A 17,909-nucleotide genomic window follows, 5' to 3' on the forward strand; every position below is an offset into this window, starting at 1 on the left:
TGACCATGGCTGCAGAGCCTGTGCTCCGCAACGGGAGAGGTCCACGTACCGCAAAAAAAAAAAAAAAGAAAAAAAAGAATCTGCCTGCCAATGCAGGGCGACACGGGTTTGAGCCCTGGTCTGGGAAGATCCCACATGCCGCGGAGCAACTAAGCCCGTAAGCCACAACTACTGAGCCCTCGAGCCACAACTACTGAAGCCCGCGTGCCTAGAGCCTGTGCTCCACAACAAGAGAAGCCACCGCAATGAGAAGCCCGAGCACTGCAACGAAAAGTAGCCCCCGCTTGCCGCAACTTGAGAAAGCCCACGTGCAGCAACGAAGACCCAACGCAGCCAAAAATAAATAAATAAAATAAATTTAAAAAATATATATATATTATACTCTGACTCCACAAGGTCATATCACTAGTTCATGAATTACTTGTTTCTCTGATTTACCATCTGGCTTTGCACAGAGAATCTTTTAACCTCACAGTGGCATGGAACCAGAAACCTGACCTTTTTGGGCAAAGCAAGTAACACAACAGAACAGGTAATACAGTGTTTAAATTGAATCCCCAAGAGAGGGCTCCCCTAACAATTCACTCTAACGTATACGGCATCTTATTCTTTTCCATCATTGTACTTAATACAATCTAAAATGCTTTATATTTCTATTTTTTGGTGTCTTAATGTCTATCTCCCCCACCTGACTTTAAAACCATGTCTATTTGTTAACCACTCTACAGTCACCTCTCAGCAAAACAACTGCCAAGACTGTAGGTGTTAAATATATTTCCAAACAGCTTTTGATATCAACTCCTGCCCCCGAAACCCCTACTCATACCACTGCTTGCTTTATTCAGTATCTATTATAGAGCAGAAAGTAGATATCTAAAACAAAACAAAACTACATAGCCCTGATTTCTCTGTGGAAAATATAAAGGGAAAGGGACTAAAAATCACTACTGTTCTTATTGTTGATAATGGCTGTTAATAATTGAATGACTGCTTTATGCTAGATACTCTCTTAGGGCCTTTTAAATATTATTTCTAGTCTTAAAACTGTCTTTGAAGTAGGCAATAGAATTCCTATTTTACATATGACAAATCTAAGTGTGAACAAGTCAAGTGACGTGACTTACCCAAGGTCACCACTTGTAGGCTATAGAACTAGGATCAGAACTCCAGTCTATCGGACCTCAGAGTTCGCATTACATTATATTGCTTTCCACTGTACTTTATATAAAATAGTTTCTATATGATTAGCACCATAAGCCAAAAAAGTAAAACCTAAAAAGTCAATGATGTACATACATGTAGCCTGAAAATGGCAGGTCATCTAGTAAAAAGGTGTTGTTTGGCTTAGTTCTATTACAAACATTTCACTTGCAGGCATCAATGTAGAAGAGGTTTAAAGTCCTAAACAGTGCACTGTAATAAATTCCTCCTACATAGTCAAAAAAAGTCTTGAGTATAACTGTTACGTAATCCTTAATACAGGAAGCCAAAGGTTCAAGATAAACCAGGAACTAATCAAATTAGAGCTCTGAATTTTAATCCCTTTTAATTTAAAATAAAATTCATCCTGGGCTATTTCCCAATTTAAGTTAGACTACAATATTCTTGGTATCATATTGTTATCAGTCTAAACTGAGCTGAAACACATTTATTTACCTTAATCTACTTAGGTAGCTCCTGCATCTTAACTATCCAAATGGTATATATTACAGTTTCTCATCATCACTGCCTACCTCCTTCACTTCATTAGCCATTATTAAATGCTAGAAAACCAGAAAGGAGTAAAAATATTACATTCCCAGTAGTTACCATATGATACATCTGTACAAATGACTATCATGAAATAATTTTTTAAAAATCACATTTTCAAAGAATATTTAACACAAAAATGTCACAAAATGATGTTAAGAAAAATATACAACTGAATAGATAAATGGATGCTGATTTTGCTAATGTATCTGACACACATGCCTGCATGTGTCTACTTGGATCTGTGCATACGATATAAGAAGGAAAACAAATTACAGGAGAAAATAAACCAAAATATTATCTCCAAGTGGTGGGCATATGGGTGGTGAGTGTTTCCTTTTTATACTTTGTCTCATAAATTTTCTGCAATGAGCCTATATTACTCCTATAATCAGAAAAAAAAACTACATTAATTAAGAAAATATATTCCTCCTGTTCTTGAAACAATCCTCCTGTTGTGATATGGTATCATAACATTAAAATAAAATCTTTTAAACCTTGCACTTTTTTCCTAAAAGAAAGTACCTTATCTAAGATGCCACTGATCTTTGTTTGGCACTATGGAAAAAAAAAGCTGCCAAGTGAATTACACTACACAGCACAGTGTTTTCTTGTTTCCAGAGACATTACAAAACAGAGAGTAACCATCACCTGTAAGATCTTCAACAGAGCTCTAAAATCATGTAATTTCTTACCAAGAATACCAACTTACAGTGACATCACCTTGTAGCTTTCAATGAACCTTTTAAAGGTATCTAACTCAACTGCTGTTCCTCTTGCTTATCCATTTTATACATAGTACTCTCGGCTAGCACGAGAACAGAAACGACGTCTTCAAAATCTCAGCACCTAATGTAGTGCCTGACAGACAAAGGAACCAAGTAAGTGTTGTTCATGCAACTAAATTACTGAACGTTCCTAAGGGGCAATGCGGCAGGTACATTTCTTCATTTTGTAAATAAGTGATGAAATCATAAAGAACAATGAACTGACTTTCCCAAGGTTCATCAAAGCAGACTAGAGACTAATACATTTATTTATGTATTTAAGTACAATGAGAAAAGGCAGAAAGGGAAATAGAAGAATGCAGTCACACTTACACAGCCAAAAGAAGGTAAGATTTGACCAGAAGATCAGGGGTAGTAAACTACAATGGATAGTTATTATAGTGACTGTTAATTGTCAACCTATCGTTTCTCATCCCCTTCCTTAGTACTAGAACCCCTAATTTTTACCTGGGCACCTAAATGCCCAGAATCAATAAATTTCCCAGTCTCCCTTTGCACCTAGGTGTGGCCAGGTGACTAAGTTCTTGCCAATGAGGTACAAGCAGAATCGGTTTGACAAAACCTCCAGAAAAACTTCCTTAAAAGACAGCTGGGGGGCTTCCCTGGTGGCGCAGTGGTTGAGAGTCCGCCTGCCGATGCAGGGGACACGGGTTCGTGCCCCAGTCCGGGAAGATCCCACATGCCGCGGAGCGGCTGGGCCCGTGAGCCATGGCCGCTGAGCCTGCGTGTCCGGAGCCTGTGCTCCGCAACGGGAGAGGCCACAACGGTGAGAGGCCCGCATACCGCAAAAACAAAAAAAGACAGCTGGTACCTGTTCCTTGCCCCCTTTCGTCCCCTACATCAATTCTGCTCTTTGAAACTCAGATGAAATGGCTGAAGCCACCTGGACAATGAGAAGACAAATCACAGCCTACAAATGGTGAGGCAGGGAGGTAGAAGGAGGAGTCGCTGAGGACCAGAGTCACCATACCAGCTGTGGACCTCTCACCTCTAGATCATTTATACAAGAGGAAAATGCACTTCTATCTTGTTTAAGCCACAATTACTTGTGTTCATCTTGTGTTGCTATTACGGCACAAGCTAATCTCAACTTATACAAATGAAAGAATTTCTGGGCAGAAAATCCTTCGACTTGTCTTTCCAGCAGTCTGCCAACAAATCAAATAAGTTGGCACTATCCAAAAACTTCTTACTTTACTTGAACAAGTGATAAGCCATGAAGAGGAGGCCTCGTTTGCAGACATGCCATTTGAGTCGTACTCATTACAGATTGCTCATTTAATGGTCAGGCAGCTGCACTAGATACTAATATGAAAAACAACACTAGAAATGCTATATAAGAAGCAAGCGAAATATAAATACTTATTTTTAAGAAGAATAGAAAGTAATTTTTCATCCCTTCAATTTTCACACTAGACCTAACATTTCCTCTATAAAATTGTATACATTAATAAAAGTTCTACAAACATCGATAGTAAAGATATCCTCTTTTCTCTTCTCAACATACTCACTTTCCTCTGGAAACTGTCCTCAAAGGTGAGGACAGGCACCCCATGTCCAGGTTGGGGCTGCACTATATGGCCCTGCCCTTCTGAACAAAATTCAATTCTCTCTCTCATAGACCTGAAACTCTGAGCTTAGAAAGCATGACTGGAAACCTTATTAACTGAAAAATTCAGAAATAGCTGAACTCTTGCCATTAAAATAAATATCCTTTCCAAAGCCTGAGTGTGTTCGACTTCTCCTAGGATTCTGTGAGAAACATTAATCTTTCAAATACACTTCCTTTTATGCTTAAATAAGGCAAAGTAGGTTCCTGTTATCTGCAACCAACAGAAAAAATATAAAACAATGTTAAACAAAGCTAATTTCTCTACTAATGTAGAGAATGTAGCTCTGATGCAGCTGGTTGGAACCTAATCATTTGAATCTCCCTCGGACTGTTCCAAGATCTTTAAAGGCTTGTTACAACACAATTCTAAGGATTTCAAAAGGTCATGATTCAGAGTTACACAGTGCTCTATGACCCCACTAGCACCATATTTTTTTTTAATTAAGTACTTCAAAGTTTTTTTTATGACAGCATTTAGACCTAGAAGTGACCTTAAAAAATTCAATCAGTTCAACCCACTAATGTCATCACCTCTCTCATTTCTCTTCCCTTAGGACTAAAGAGCTTGCTCAGTACTGACAACCTTCTTCACACCTTTCCTTAATAGGAGCTCCTCTATCTGTACATATAAATTTTCACTGAATTCTTTGTAAGTTGCCATATTTAGCAAATAAAAATATAGGAGACACCCCCCCCCAATATATATATTTAGGACAGTTGGTTAAATTTGAATTTGATAAACAACTAACTTTTTTAGTCTAGGTATGTCCTGAATATTGCATGATGACCAACAAACTATCTGTGGTTTGCCTGAAATTCAAATTTAACTAGGCATACTGTATTTTATCTAACAACTCTAGTGCCATGGAGCCGAAAGAGTTGCCCAGTAAGAGCTATAGGTTATCTATTCCCTTTACAACAGGAAGTAGAGAATTAGGAGCAAAAGTTTAAGTTAGCTACACAATGATGACACAGATTGTTAGAGCTGAAGGGGACCCCGGAGATAACTAGTCCAGTGTTCTTACTTTAAACATTAGGGTAAGAGTGGCCAGCTGGGTTGGAACATGACACCAAATTACAAATGACTAGAAAGATTGTTCATTTTCATTTGTCTCTAAAATTATTTCTAAAAACCCACAAGGGAAAAGAACAAGTAAATTTCATGGCTCTGAACAATATTCACATACCTGCCACCTCAATGGTCATTGCATATTAGTTAATGTTACTAACAAAGCAAAACAACAAAAGAACATAACCAGTTAGACATCACTGTTATGAATGGGATCATTTAAGTAAATAAGATTACATACATAAAGCACCTACCTAATATAAGGCCTAGCCCATAACAGGACTTCTAAATGCAGTTCCCTTCTCCTCCCTGTCCCTATTTACTCAGTCTAGAATACTAAAATATTACAGTAGCTTCCAATCTGGTCTCAGTGTTTCCAAACTCTATAGAGTATCTTCAACTTTGATATCAGTATAGCATTCCTAATGTATCTCCCTCAAAAACGCTGCAATTAATAATGGCAAGATGTTCAATCTCTTCAGATACCAAATTGCCAATTAAAACACTCCTAAGTCAAATCGTCCATAAGTTCCCCAAAGGAATTTTGGTGATTCACTCAGAACGAGCAGTGTATAAAAAATAGAGTACATGCTAAGACCTTAGAAGTATAAAAGGGAGGACATCATTTCAAGCTGGGGTATTTAGAAAACTTTAAAATTTTTAAATTTAATTAATTAATTAATTTATTTATTTATAGCTGTGTTGGGTCTTTGTTTCTGTGTGAGGGCTTTCTCTAGTTGCGGCGAGCAGGGGCCACTCTTCATCCCGGTGCGCGGGCCTCTCACTATCATGGCCTCCCTTGTTGCGGAGCACAGGCTCCAGACGCGCAGGCTCAGTAGTTGTGGCCCACGGGCCCAGCCGCTCTGCGGCATGTGGGATCTTTCCAGACCAGGGTTCGAACCCGTGTCCCCTGCATTGGCAGGCAGATTCTCAACCACTGCGCCACCAGGGAAGCCCTAGAAAACTTTAGAAGCAGCAGCATTTGAGTGAGAATTTGAAGGATATACAGTATTTTGATTGGTGAAGGTAGGAAGTTAAAGGAAATTTCAAGTAGGAAGAGCTTCATGAACAAGGGCATGAAGATAGGGAAAAAAAGGCTTACAATCTAGCCCAAATTTTATTTTTCTTTCTGTCATGCTCCACCAGGGGCACAGATGCTAATCAAGTGTAATTTCCAAGACACAGTTTAAGTTTCTTTCCTCCATACCTCTGTTCAAGCCATGCCCTCCTTCAATGACCGGGAACAAGTCTTGCACAACACAGAGTAATAAATAATACTAGCTAAACCAACCTCTACCTTTCCCTCCGCTTCTATTCCTTCATCCATTTCTTTCTCTCTCCTTCAAATCTTTCCAACTGACCTAACTAAAGAATAATATTATTCACTGATTCATATATAAAGTAGAGAAGTAGAATATTCTCTTTAAAAACAAAGTTTCAACTTAAATCCTTGAAACATTCCCTCCATTCCCCCTCTCCCCTCCCCTTTTTCTTCTCACTCTACATTCCCTTTCCTCTTTGGGTTACTGATGCTATATTTTTTTTAAATTCCCCTCCCACCTCAGATTTTTAAAATAAATAGCAATGACAGCAGGGATGGACTGCGCTTTCACGAATGTGAAAACGTTCCCTCACAAGCAGAGCACAATAAGGGCTTTGTGTTCTTTCTGGGAAGGGGACAAGGAGCAGAAGAGGAACAGAAGGGGAATCTGAAAAGGAATGGAAGGTGTCCAGCCCGTCTAGAGGAATAAAGGTCAGGAATACTCTGGTAAGCCATAAAAACAAAATTTCTTCATTGTAATGACTAAATTTGCAAAAATGGGCCCTTAAAAATAGCACATATGCCTACAAACTAAAGAGTTTTCTTTTGTTAGCCAAAATTATAAATTAGCCCTCAGAGAAGTGCAAGTGACCAAATCATCAAGTCTTCAATCTCTTATAATGGGACAACAAATTTTTAACTGGAAAAGACATTAACCAGAAATGGCCTTGATCACTGTAGTTTTAAAGGCTTACACAGGTAACCTAATGGAATCAGGAAAAATAAAATGTAACACACTATTAACTAGAAGTCTAGACTCTCAGTTTCAAGTATAGTCAATATACCTTTTGAATACCACTTTATAAAGCAATGTAAAGTGCTTATATTGTAGAAAACACATATATACCTCCGGAACTGGGGTGGGGGGGGGAGCAGGGAGATATCACAATGTTAAGCAAATAGGTACTTGTAGTAAAAGGTCTAGTGAGAGCACCATCCCTGGACTCAAAAAGTGCTGGATCTCCAACAAATGAGATGACAGTGAAAATACCCCAGAACTGGAAATAACTGAAAAACTAGCTCTCACAATTACAAAGACACTAATATCAAAGTGAATGCAAACAATCTTGCATATACTGTTTTATGAAACAGGATAAAAATATCTAAATTTACAGTATTCTATATAAATGCATATATGCATGCATGCATATGTAACTAAATTAATAAAAACAGGGCTATTTCATCCACATCATTGGATGTTTATATATTCAAGTTGGCCAATAATTTTTTTTCTTTTGCTGAGCACTTATGTATTTTTGTACCATATAAGTCATTTGCTTTTCAGGTTTATTATTTATTGACTAATCTCCTGTGTTAGAATGTGAGCTTCCTGAAGAAAGGGCCCTTTATTTTGATTAGTTATGTATCCCAGGGCTAATAACAGAGCCTGACATGTAGAAGGTGTTCAAAACAGTGTCAGGGAATGAATAAACTGATAAGCAAATTGCCTAAGTTCACAAGGTAGGTTATAGAGGTGGGTCCGTCTGACTCCAAAACCCAAGCATTTCCACTAAGCCTATGTTAGTACAAGTTATTCACATGCTTGGAGGAAACCATTCACTGAAATAAATTTTTAAAAAGAATAACAGACATGTTGTATTTCAAAGGACTCTTAAAAACCTTAGAAATTTTGGAAGTGATCTTATTGGGAAAACGAGAGGCTGCCTTGGATTTGAAGTCAACTTACCTTTGGCACACAGAGTATTAGATTGTTTTTATATAAAATTATTTATTTTTTAAATTTATTTTTGGCTGCATTGGGTCCTCGTCACTGCGTGTGGGCTCTCTCTAGTTGCGGCAAGTGGGGGTCACTCCTCACTGCAGTGTGCGGGCCTCTCACTGTGGTGGCCTCTCCCACTGCAGAGCACGGGCTCTAGGCGTGCAGGCTCAGTAGTTGTGGCTCGCGGGCGGTAGAGCACAGGCTCAGTAGCTGAGGCGCACGGGCTTAGTTGCTCCATGGCATGTGGGATCTTCCAGATGAGGGCGCGAACCCGTGTCCCCTGCATTGGCAGGAGGACTCCTAACCACTGTGCCACCAGGGAAGTCCCAGTTTTTTTTGCTGTTCTTTTAAAAGTGTTCTTTGTCCTCCAGAATTTCCTGAGGTCACTGCTGAATTCTAACTTGTAGAACTGTTTGCCCTGCTTGAAACGTCTGTTATTTAGTTATTTTTTGGCTGTGCCGCACAGCTTCCGGGATCTTAGTTTCCCAACCAGGGACTGGACTCGGGCCACCACAGTGAAAGCGTCAAGTCCTAACTGCTGGACCGCCAGGAATTCCCTGAAATGTCTTGATGTTGTTTGTGAGTTGATATTTCTATTTCTTCTACATCCATAACAGGGAATCTACTTCTAAATTCAGATTCAATGTTTATTGAAGGCCTATTATTTACTATGAAACATGACAGATACTTTCATAAAGCACCCACACAAGCACTTACACAAGCATTCAACTGTATCATGTTTGCTAAAATTGAGTTTTACTGGTAAAAGCCAGAAAATGAGAGTGACGGATGATAGTACAGAAAAAAACCAAAAAACAATCTGGTTCTTATGTAGGAAGACGAGATGGCAGACCTTATTTTCCTGTTTCATGTCGACTGCTAAGAAAGGTAAATAACTCTTTACACAGTTTAGCATTAAAAATTGTACTGAATAAAACTCTTTACCCTAAAACTCTACATTTTTGTTTCTGGAAGAGGGAGTTACTTACCTCTGCCTCTGCTGTCAACTGTATCTTCTTTGCTATCAGCTGTTTTAAATCAATCCGACCTAAGGAAAGAAAAAAATATAACTCTTAAGTTGATGGAGATAGTTACCTATCAGCATTATTTAAATCGTGAAGTTGAAAAACAAGCAAAAAATAACGACTACGTAAACTGTGGTACAACCACAAAACATGACACAACTCTTAAAAATGAAACATGGGCAATATAAATAGAAGGAAATTTATACATAAAAATGCTAAGTTGAAAAAAAACAAAACTACTATATGTACACACAGTACTTACAACTATATTAATCATAGGATGCTGACAGTATAGGAAATTCTGACAGGAGAGGAAATTAGTTTCTGTGAATGGATCCTGCAACTATGAGTAGTAAAATGTACAAGCAACAATAGAAAAACTAAGTAAATCGGACTTGGTCAAAAATTAAAAAAAAAAAGTTTCTGCTCCAAAGAAGTAAAAAGACGCAAAACGGGGAAAAACACTTGCAAATCTGATCTGGAACCTGCATCCAGAATATGTAAAGAACTCCTACAACTCAATGGTAAAGACGAATAGTCCAACTTAAGCATCTGAAAAGACATGTCTCCAAAAAAGATATACAAATGGTCAATACCATCTGAAAAGATGCTCAATATCACTGGCCATCAGGGAAATGCAAATCAAAACCACAAAGAAATATCATTTCATACCCACTAGGATGGTTATAATCAAAACACATAAGTGTTGGCCATTGTACACCTTAAGCTAATACAATGTTATGTGTCAACTATCTCAATAAAGCTAGAAAAAGAGTTGCACAAGCAGGAAATTTTGAGAAGAGCATTATATCAGGGATTGGATGTGATAGCTTTTCTGTAATACAATTAGAGAGTGTTAATAAACACTTGTAACAATGATGTTTATAAGTTTGGTACAAATAAAACAGAGTTTATTATTTACTATTTTAAAAATGTTTTTGTTTGTGTTGGGTCTTCGTTGCTGTGTGTGGGCTTTCTCCAGTTGTGGTGAGTAGGAGGTACCCTTCGTTGTGGTGCACAGGCTTCTCATTGCGGTGGCTCCTCTTGCTGCAGAGCACAGGCTGTAGGCGCACGGGCTTCAGTAGTTGTGGCACACGGGCCCTAGAGTGCACAGGCTTCAGCAGTTGCAGCACATGGGCTCAGTAGTTGTGGCTCATAGGCTCTAGAGCACAGTCTCAGTAGTTGTGGCCCACGGGCTCAGTTGCTCCAGAGACCTGGAAGCAACTGAGAAGTTGTGGGATCTTCCTGGACCAGGGATCAAACCCACGTCCCCTGCATTGGCAGGAGGATTCTTAACCACTGCGCCACCAGGGAAGTCCCAAAACAGTTTTTTAAGTGAGGAGAAAAAAGCTTTGACCAGAACATGGAGAAATTAAAACCCTCCTACATTGCTGGTGAGAATGTAAAATGACACAATGCTTTTGAAAAAGTCTGGAAGTTCCTCAAAAGGTAAACACAGAGGTACCATTTAACCTAGAAATTCCACCCCTAGGTAAATACACAAGAGAAATGAAAACCTCCCTCCCATTTATAGAAAATTAAAAATCCAAGCCTCCAAAAACCGATCTAATAAGATCGCTCATTATCCTACGATATTCAAGCAACTAATTTTAACATTTTGGTAAATATTATTTGTCCTTTTACTTTGGCAAAAATTAAATAATAATATTAAATATAATATTATAAATATACATACTATAAAAACAGAGTCATTATGAATACTGTTTGGTAACCTGTTTTCATTTAACATATTGTTAGTATCTTTGCATATCATTATATATTCTTCCACATCATTTTTATTGGTCTACTATTCTATTTTTATGGCTGAAATAGAATTTATTTAATCCTCTATTGGACATTTTGATTCTTTATATCGTTTCACAATATTCCACTTGGAAAAAAGGCATGGAGAATGTGAGGGTCCAAAATGCACCTAATGAAAGCTCTATAAGGAGAGGAAAAATTTGAAGTAATAATGGCCGAGAACTTCCTGGAAGTGTTAAAAAAAGAGCCAATCCTCAAAGGAAGATCAAAGAATCCCAAGCAGGGTAAAGAATCATCAGAGTGAAACTGTGTAACACAGAGGTTTACTTAAAAACAAAACACAAAACAAAAGGACTCTTAAAAGCACCCAGGAAGAAAATATCACCTTCAAGAGAACTGCCATTATGCTGAGTGTCCGACTCATCAACACCAACAACAGAAGCCGGCAAACAGTGAAATAATATCTTCAACTGTTGATAATAGTGAAGTTTATGGCTGGGAAGGAGGCTAGAGGTCATATCACGGAGAGCCTGTGCGTATCACAACAAGGGCTTTGAGGAAACTAAGAATTTTAAGCAGAAGAGTAACTGATCTGATATTGGAAAACCCCACTCTCTGGCAGGAGAGGAAGAAAGGACCACATAAGAGAAATGCAATAAATCCTGACAAGAAATGATGTCGCCATAAGCCAAAACAATAGCGCTGAGAATGGACAGGAGAGGATAAATTTTGAAAATATTCCCAAATTGGTAACTTCTTAGGTAAGAAATATGAAGGTAAAACAAATATCCATTTGATTTTTCCATCAACTGTAAAAATACTTTTATTTAGTTCTCTACCATCTATGATCAGACCATGGATTCATAAATAAGCTATTTACTTCATAAATAAATGAATACAGAAACTTCCTCCCTTCAACTAATTACCATAGGGAGATGGGGAAGAAGACGCCAAAGATTAATTCTCACTACCTGTGCATCATTCCCAAAAGGAATCTGTCTATCCATAAATAACCTAACCACCATTCAAACTGGCTTTGAGGAGTCAGGGTCTGGAAAGCAGGGAAAGAGTTTTTTCTCACTGAGACTAGAATCTCTAAAGGCCCCACTCCAAGTGACATAAAGTTATATAAAGTCAAAGAAAAATATATTAAAAATCCAATTCAATTCATTTTCTTTCACCTTAAAACTAACCTCACACAATATTCAAAATTACTTTCTTGCTACCCACCCAAACTTAAATGTCATAAAAATCAAAAGAATAATACTCTAAAAGCTAACATCCAGTGATTTAAAGAACTATATACAGGGACTTCCCTGGTGGCACAATGGTTAAGAATCCACCTGCCAATGCAGGGGACATGGGTTCCATCCCTGGTCTGGGAAGATCCCACAAGCCGCAGAGCAACTAAGCCCCTGCGCCACAACTACTGAGCCCGCGTGCCACAAATACTGAAGCCCGTGCACCTAGAGCCCATGCTCCACAACAAGAGAAGCCACTGCAATGAGAAGCCCGTGCACAGCAATGAAGAGTAGCCCCCACTGGCCGCAGCTAGAGAAAGCCCGCACACAGCAACAAAGACCCAACACAGCCATAAATAAATAAATAAATGTTTAAAATATATAAAAATAAAATAAAAATAAAAAAATAAAGAACTATGTACAGACACCCAACCACATAAGTCAATTCAAGGTTTCTAAATTTCTAAAACATTGACCATGAAATAGGGATAAGCCAGGACTGAGGGTCATGCAATTTCTGAAATACCTACCTAGATCTATTAATATCACTAACTGATAACTGATCATTAACTGATAATACCTATTAGTCAACCCAAAGATAAATCCTTAAAGAAAGCTCCTCTAGATTTTGTTTTTTTCCTAACCCTCTTATCTCTAAGAAGTCAGGCTTGCGACATTTATCTTCATGAACACTACCTCACACTTGTAAAGTCTACAACATTGAATTGAGTATTTAAAAATTTACTCCTTGAAGTATCAAAAATCTAATTTGAACCAGTTTTGACAAAGACCTTCCTAAAATTACTACATGCTTTACTACCTTAAATAAAAAAGAGAGACTGTACATAATCTTTATGTCGAATTAAAGATCATTTATTGCACTGTGCTATTATAGTGACACCTTTAGTAGGACTGAAATGAGAGCAACGGAGCCCACACTAAACAGCTCCAGAAAGTTGTGCCTTTCTACTAGGGTTGCTTCTTCACGGCTCTTCACCAAATCTGATTCCTGTAACAATCCTATACTTACGCTACTATGCCAAATTTACTGCCAATGTTACCCAGAAGGAAAAGATAAATAACCAAGCTTATTAAATTAGTAATGCACTTATTCATTCAATTATATACTCACTCACTAAATAGAAACCCTCTGAGAACCCAATACATACGGGGTACTAGGCATGTATTCCAAACCCCTCCTTTAGGATCGCAATAGAAGTATGCAAACATAGATAATTACAATACACAGAAGGGCTGTGGGATCATCAGGGTGGAGAGAGCTTTTGCAGAGCAAGTCAATATTTGAGCTGACTCAACTGATAAAGAAAAATCACAGTGCACAAGGTATTAGAAAGATTATTTCAGGCAATGGAAACAGCATGAAGACTTGTAAGGACTTGGGTTTTCTGGGACTTGACCCTGAGTCAAATGCCTTTAAGTGCCAAGCTCTCTTTGCTTTACAATACTGTACTTAATATAGGCTTTTGCCTAAGGGCAGCTTTTAACTCCTTACCTTCTAGGTTACCAGTTACTTTCTAGATCAGTGCTGCCCAACAGAAACATAATGTGAACCACATTCTCTAATTTAAAATTTCCTGGGAACCACATGAAAAACTAAAAACAGGTGCAAAGTGAGTCTTTGAAATGTGGTATGTATTTTACAACTTTGGTATTATCTCAATTCAGACTAGTCACAGTTCGAGTGCTCAACCGGACCAGACTGAACAGTGTAGTTCTAAATCAGAGGTCAGCAATTTTTTTCTGTAATGGGCCAGAGAGTAAGTATTTCAGGCTTTGGGGGCCATATGGTCCAAAAGCACTATACAGCCATAAATGAATGAAAGTGGCTGTGTATGACAACTCCTGTTCTAGATGGCTGAATTTACTGTGAGTCTGGCTGACAAAACTGACAGGTATGCACAGTTATTTTTTATAATCTCACCTGACTGTGGTGAACAACGCTGGTTGCTTCCGCCACAAGGGCATGTGTTTCATTCCCCTTGCCAGAGACTGATTTAAGAATGGGCACGAGCACCAGTCAGATATGGCCCACTCAGGTTTAACTGAGAAGAGTGTAAAGGAACTATTTTATAAATGTGTGGGCAAATTTAAGAAAAGCAGCAAAGGATGGTGTAGCATTCTAGGGCTAGTAACAAGCAACAGGAAAGCTGTTACTATCCTGAAAGGGCAAAGGAGGGAAATGGTTTAGGAAACCCAAAGAGAACTCCCTGGAGAGAACTATTAGATAGAAGAGATGGTTACTCAGCCCAGAGGGAACCTATGTTATAAACACACACCTTACTCTCTGCCCTTGGACCTCCTATCAATGCCACCCACCCCAACCATGACCGAACCCTACCAGAAACCAGAGGGCATGGAAGCCATTTGATTGTGCCCGTGGAGGCTGATGCTCTGGACTCTGAGTAGGGTAGAAAAGAGTAAAGAGGTAAAAGGAAGACAGCATAACTTGTAATCTAGTTCTGGCCAGTGAGACATGAGAAGTCTGTTGGGCAATTTCTAGGAAAGATTTCATTGCTCTAAAGAGAGGCACAGGGAAACGGGGTTCCTTCTGATGGAAATTATTCTTTGGCTTTCCCAGTTTTCTTACCCAGCCTACAGTCACTAACCCTCTGTCATTATTTCTATCCTTCCCTCATCAACGCCACTAATTTCTTGGACCCACCTAGCCACATCCCAATCCCAGATATTGCCTGCTATCTGCTTTCTCTGATTTCAAACTGCCATGCACTGCAGAAATATAATACAGAAAATGGGCCCACTATAAACTGTTGCTGTCTAGCGTTAACCAGGCCTGCAATAAAAATGAAATCTTTGTCTCTGCCTCTTGATGAATTTCTATAACATTCCTCCCAAGCGTAGTTCCAAACATTTTCCACCTTCAAGTCCCAGCCTTACAAAGCAAACTTCAGTTGATCATTTTGGGGACCAACTCCTGAAATGTCTTCTATCTTAATTTTCACTATCTTTAATCCTCTTCTCCACTGTTCCTTTGTCAGAGGAAGGGGTAGCCCACCTCTTTTTCAAGACTACCCCTTTAAACTATATTGCCTTGATCCTTTATATGTCCTTTGAGAAACTGTTCAAATCATTCAACACACTGAGCCATTTATTTTGTCCACATTTCATTCAGCACCAAAGTAGTCTTTAAAAATTTTCTGAAATTATGATATTGATGTCATAAGTGGTACTCAAAATTTATCTGTGAAGTATTACATATTTACTTAACGTTTTGGAAACAAATATGTAACTGAAACAAACTATCACTTCATAGAATTTACTGCTTAGGATGAAGATTCTTCTTTTTAGTGAAATTTTCTTTAAATTACATAATAATAAATATGGTACAGAGATAATGGCAAAATTATAAATAACTGAAATTTTGGAAACAATGTCCTTTGGAAACAAACAACAGCCCTTTCCAATGAACCTCTTATCTTTCAAGACCCAACTCGTGCTGTCTTTTCCTTTTAATATAAAATGTCCTGGAAAAGTGGTTTGTACTTCCTATCTTCACTGTCTCACTAGCAATTCATCCCCAACATGTTTCTGCAACTCTTCCTTTTCTGGAGTCACTATGGCCTCCAAATTTCTAAATTCTCATCCTCATTAAACTTGCTACAAGGAGTTCCCTTGGTGGCCTAGTGGTTAGGATTCCAGGCTTTCAATGACAGGCCCCCAGTTCAATCCCTGGTCAGGGAACTGAGATCCCGCAAGCCGTGCGGGATGATATCATATATCGCTTATATGTAGAATCTAAAATGTGATACAAAGGAACTTATTTACAAAACAGAAACAGACTCACAGACATAGAGAACAAACTTTTGGTTACCAAAGGGAAAAGGGGGTTAGGGAGGGATAAATCAGGAGTTTGCGATTAGCAGATACAAACAATTATATATAAAATAGATAGGGAATTCCCTGGAGGTCCAGTGGTTAGGACTCGGGGCTTTCACTGGTGTAGGCCCAGGTTCGATCAGTGGTTGGGGAACTAAGATTCTGAAAGCTGTGCAGTGCAGCCAAGAATTTTTTAAAAATAAGAAAAAAAAAAAGATAAACAAGGTCCTACTGTATACCAAAGGGAACTATATTCAATATCCTGTAATAAATCATAATAGAAAAGAATATGAAAAAGAATATACATATATATAACTGAACCACTTTGCTGTACACCAGAAACACAACATTGTAAATCAACTGTACTTCAATAAAAGATTTAAAAATTAATTAATTTATTAAATTTTAAAAATCAAGGCCTACTTATAGTGACTAAATTCCTAACGATGACTAAGGCCTACTAGGCAGTGATGAATCACCATTTTTCAAGTTCCACTTCTTTTAGTTTCACTTCTTTTAACTAGCATTTTCTTTGTCTCCTTGTGGTAAGTACAGAATTAGCTAATGTGTAGGCACTGACTAGCAGGTTTTTACTGCCTAGAGAAGTTCAAACTCATTTTAAAATCCTGATAATTTTCTAAAAAACTCTCATTGACCATGCCTTAGAAGATCTTCACCCCAGCTTCACCTTGCTCTCCATAGAGATATAAGTAATCTAAAAGAGTCATGTGAAAGCCATCTTTATGTCTAAGGATGGTTGGGTTTAGGAGTAGTCCTTGAAAGAACCAATCATTTATCAATCTTAGAAGCAAAAGGGGAGATACAAAAAAAAAAAAAAGTATAATCCATCTATAGGGACTTCCCTAGGGGTGCAGTGGTTAAGAATCTGCCTGCCGGGCTTCCCTGGTGGTGCAGTGGTTGAGAGTCTGCCTGCCGCTGCAGGGGACATGGGTTCGTGCCCCGGTCTGGGAAAATCCCACATGCCGCGGAGCCGCTGGGCCCGTGAGCCAGGGCCGCTGAGCCTGCGCGTCCGGAGCCTGTGCTCCGCAACGGAAGAGGCCGCAACAGAGAGAGGCCCGTGTACTGCAAAAAAAAAAGAAGAAGAAGAAGAAGAATCTGCCTGCCAATGCAGGGGACACAGGTTCGATCTCTGGTCCAGGAAGATCCCATGTGCCACTGAGCAACTAAGCCCATGTGCCACAACTACTGAAGCCCGCGCGCCTAAAGCTCATGCTCCGCAACAAGAGAAGCCACTGCAATGTGAAGCCTGTGCACAGCAACGAGGAGTAGCCCCTGCTCGCCGCAACTAGAGGAAGCCCGTGCACAGCAACGAAGACCTGACACAGTCAAAAATAAATTTTTTTAAAAAAGGTATAATACATCTAAATCCTCTATTGCTCCATCGACCTCAAAAACCTTTCAAAATTGTCTACTAATCACATGTCTACACTGCTACAGAGAAAGGAACCTGAACTAGAAATGAGGGTCAGTATATAAATATCATACAGAAAATGAGATTTAATAGATAATGTTGAAACAACTGGCTGGCTATTTTGAAAACCTGTCAAATTAGATCCCTAGCTCACTTATTATTCAAAATAAATTTCAGATGGATCAAATATTTGAATCTTAAAAAACCCAGGGCTTCCCTGGTGGCGCAGTGGTTAAGAATCCACCTGCCAATGCAGGCGACATGGGTTCGATCCCTGGTCCAGGAAGATCTCACATGCCGCAGAGCAACTAAGCCCGTGCGCCACAACTACTG

General features: G+C 38.8%; 1 protein-coding gene across 3 annotated transcripts in view; it reads right to left on the bottom strand.

Annotated features, from left to right (window-relative positions):
- Positions 1-17,909, bottom strand: part of SOAT1 (sterol O-acyltransferase 1) — a 59,892-nt gene that overhangs the window by 21,513 nt on the left and 20,470 nt on the right. For 2 of the 3 annotated variants that reach the window (XM_082857186.1, XM_082857187.1), the window contains exon 3: positions 9,249-9,307. In XM_082857186.1, the coding sequence (XP_082713312.1) occupies positions 9,249-9,307 (59 nt within the window). Of the gene's footprint in view, positions 1-9,248; positions 9,309-17,909 lie in introns of all 3 variants that reach the window. The other variant, XM_082857188.1, reaches the window with a different exon arrangement.

The sequence above is a fragment of the Leucopleurus acutus genome (genome assembly GCF_964270905.1).
Source record: "Leucopleurus acutus genome assembly, chromosome: 2".
Lineage (NCBI taxonomy): Eukaryota > Metazoa > Chordata > Mammalia > Artiodactyla > Delphinidae > Leucopleurus > Leucopleurus acutus.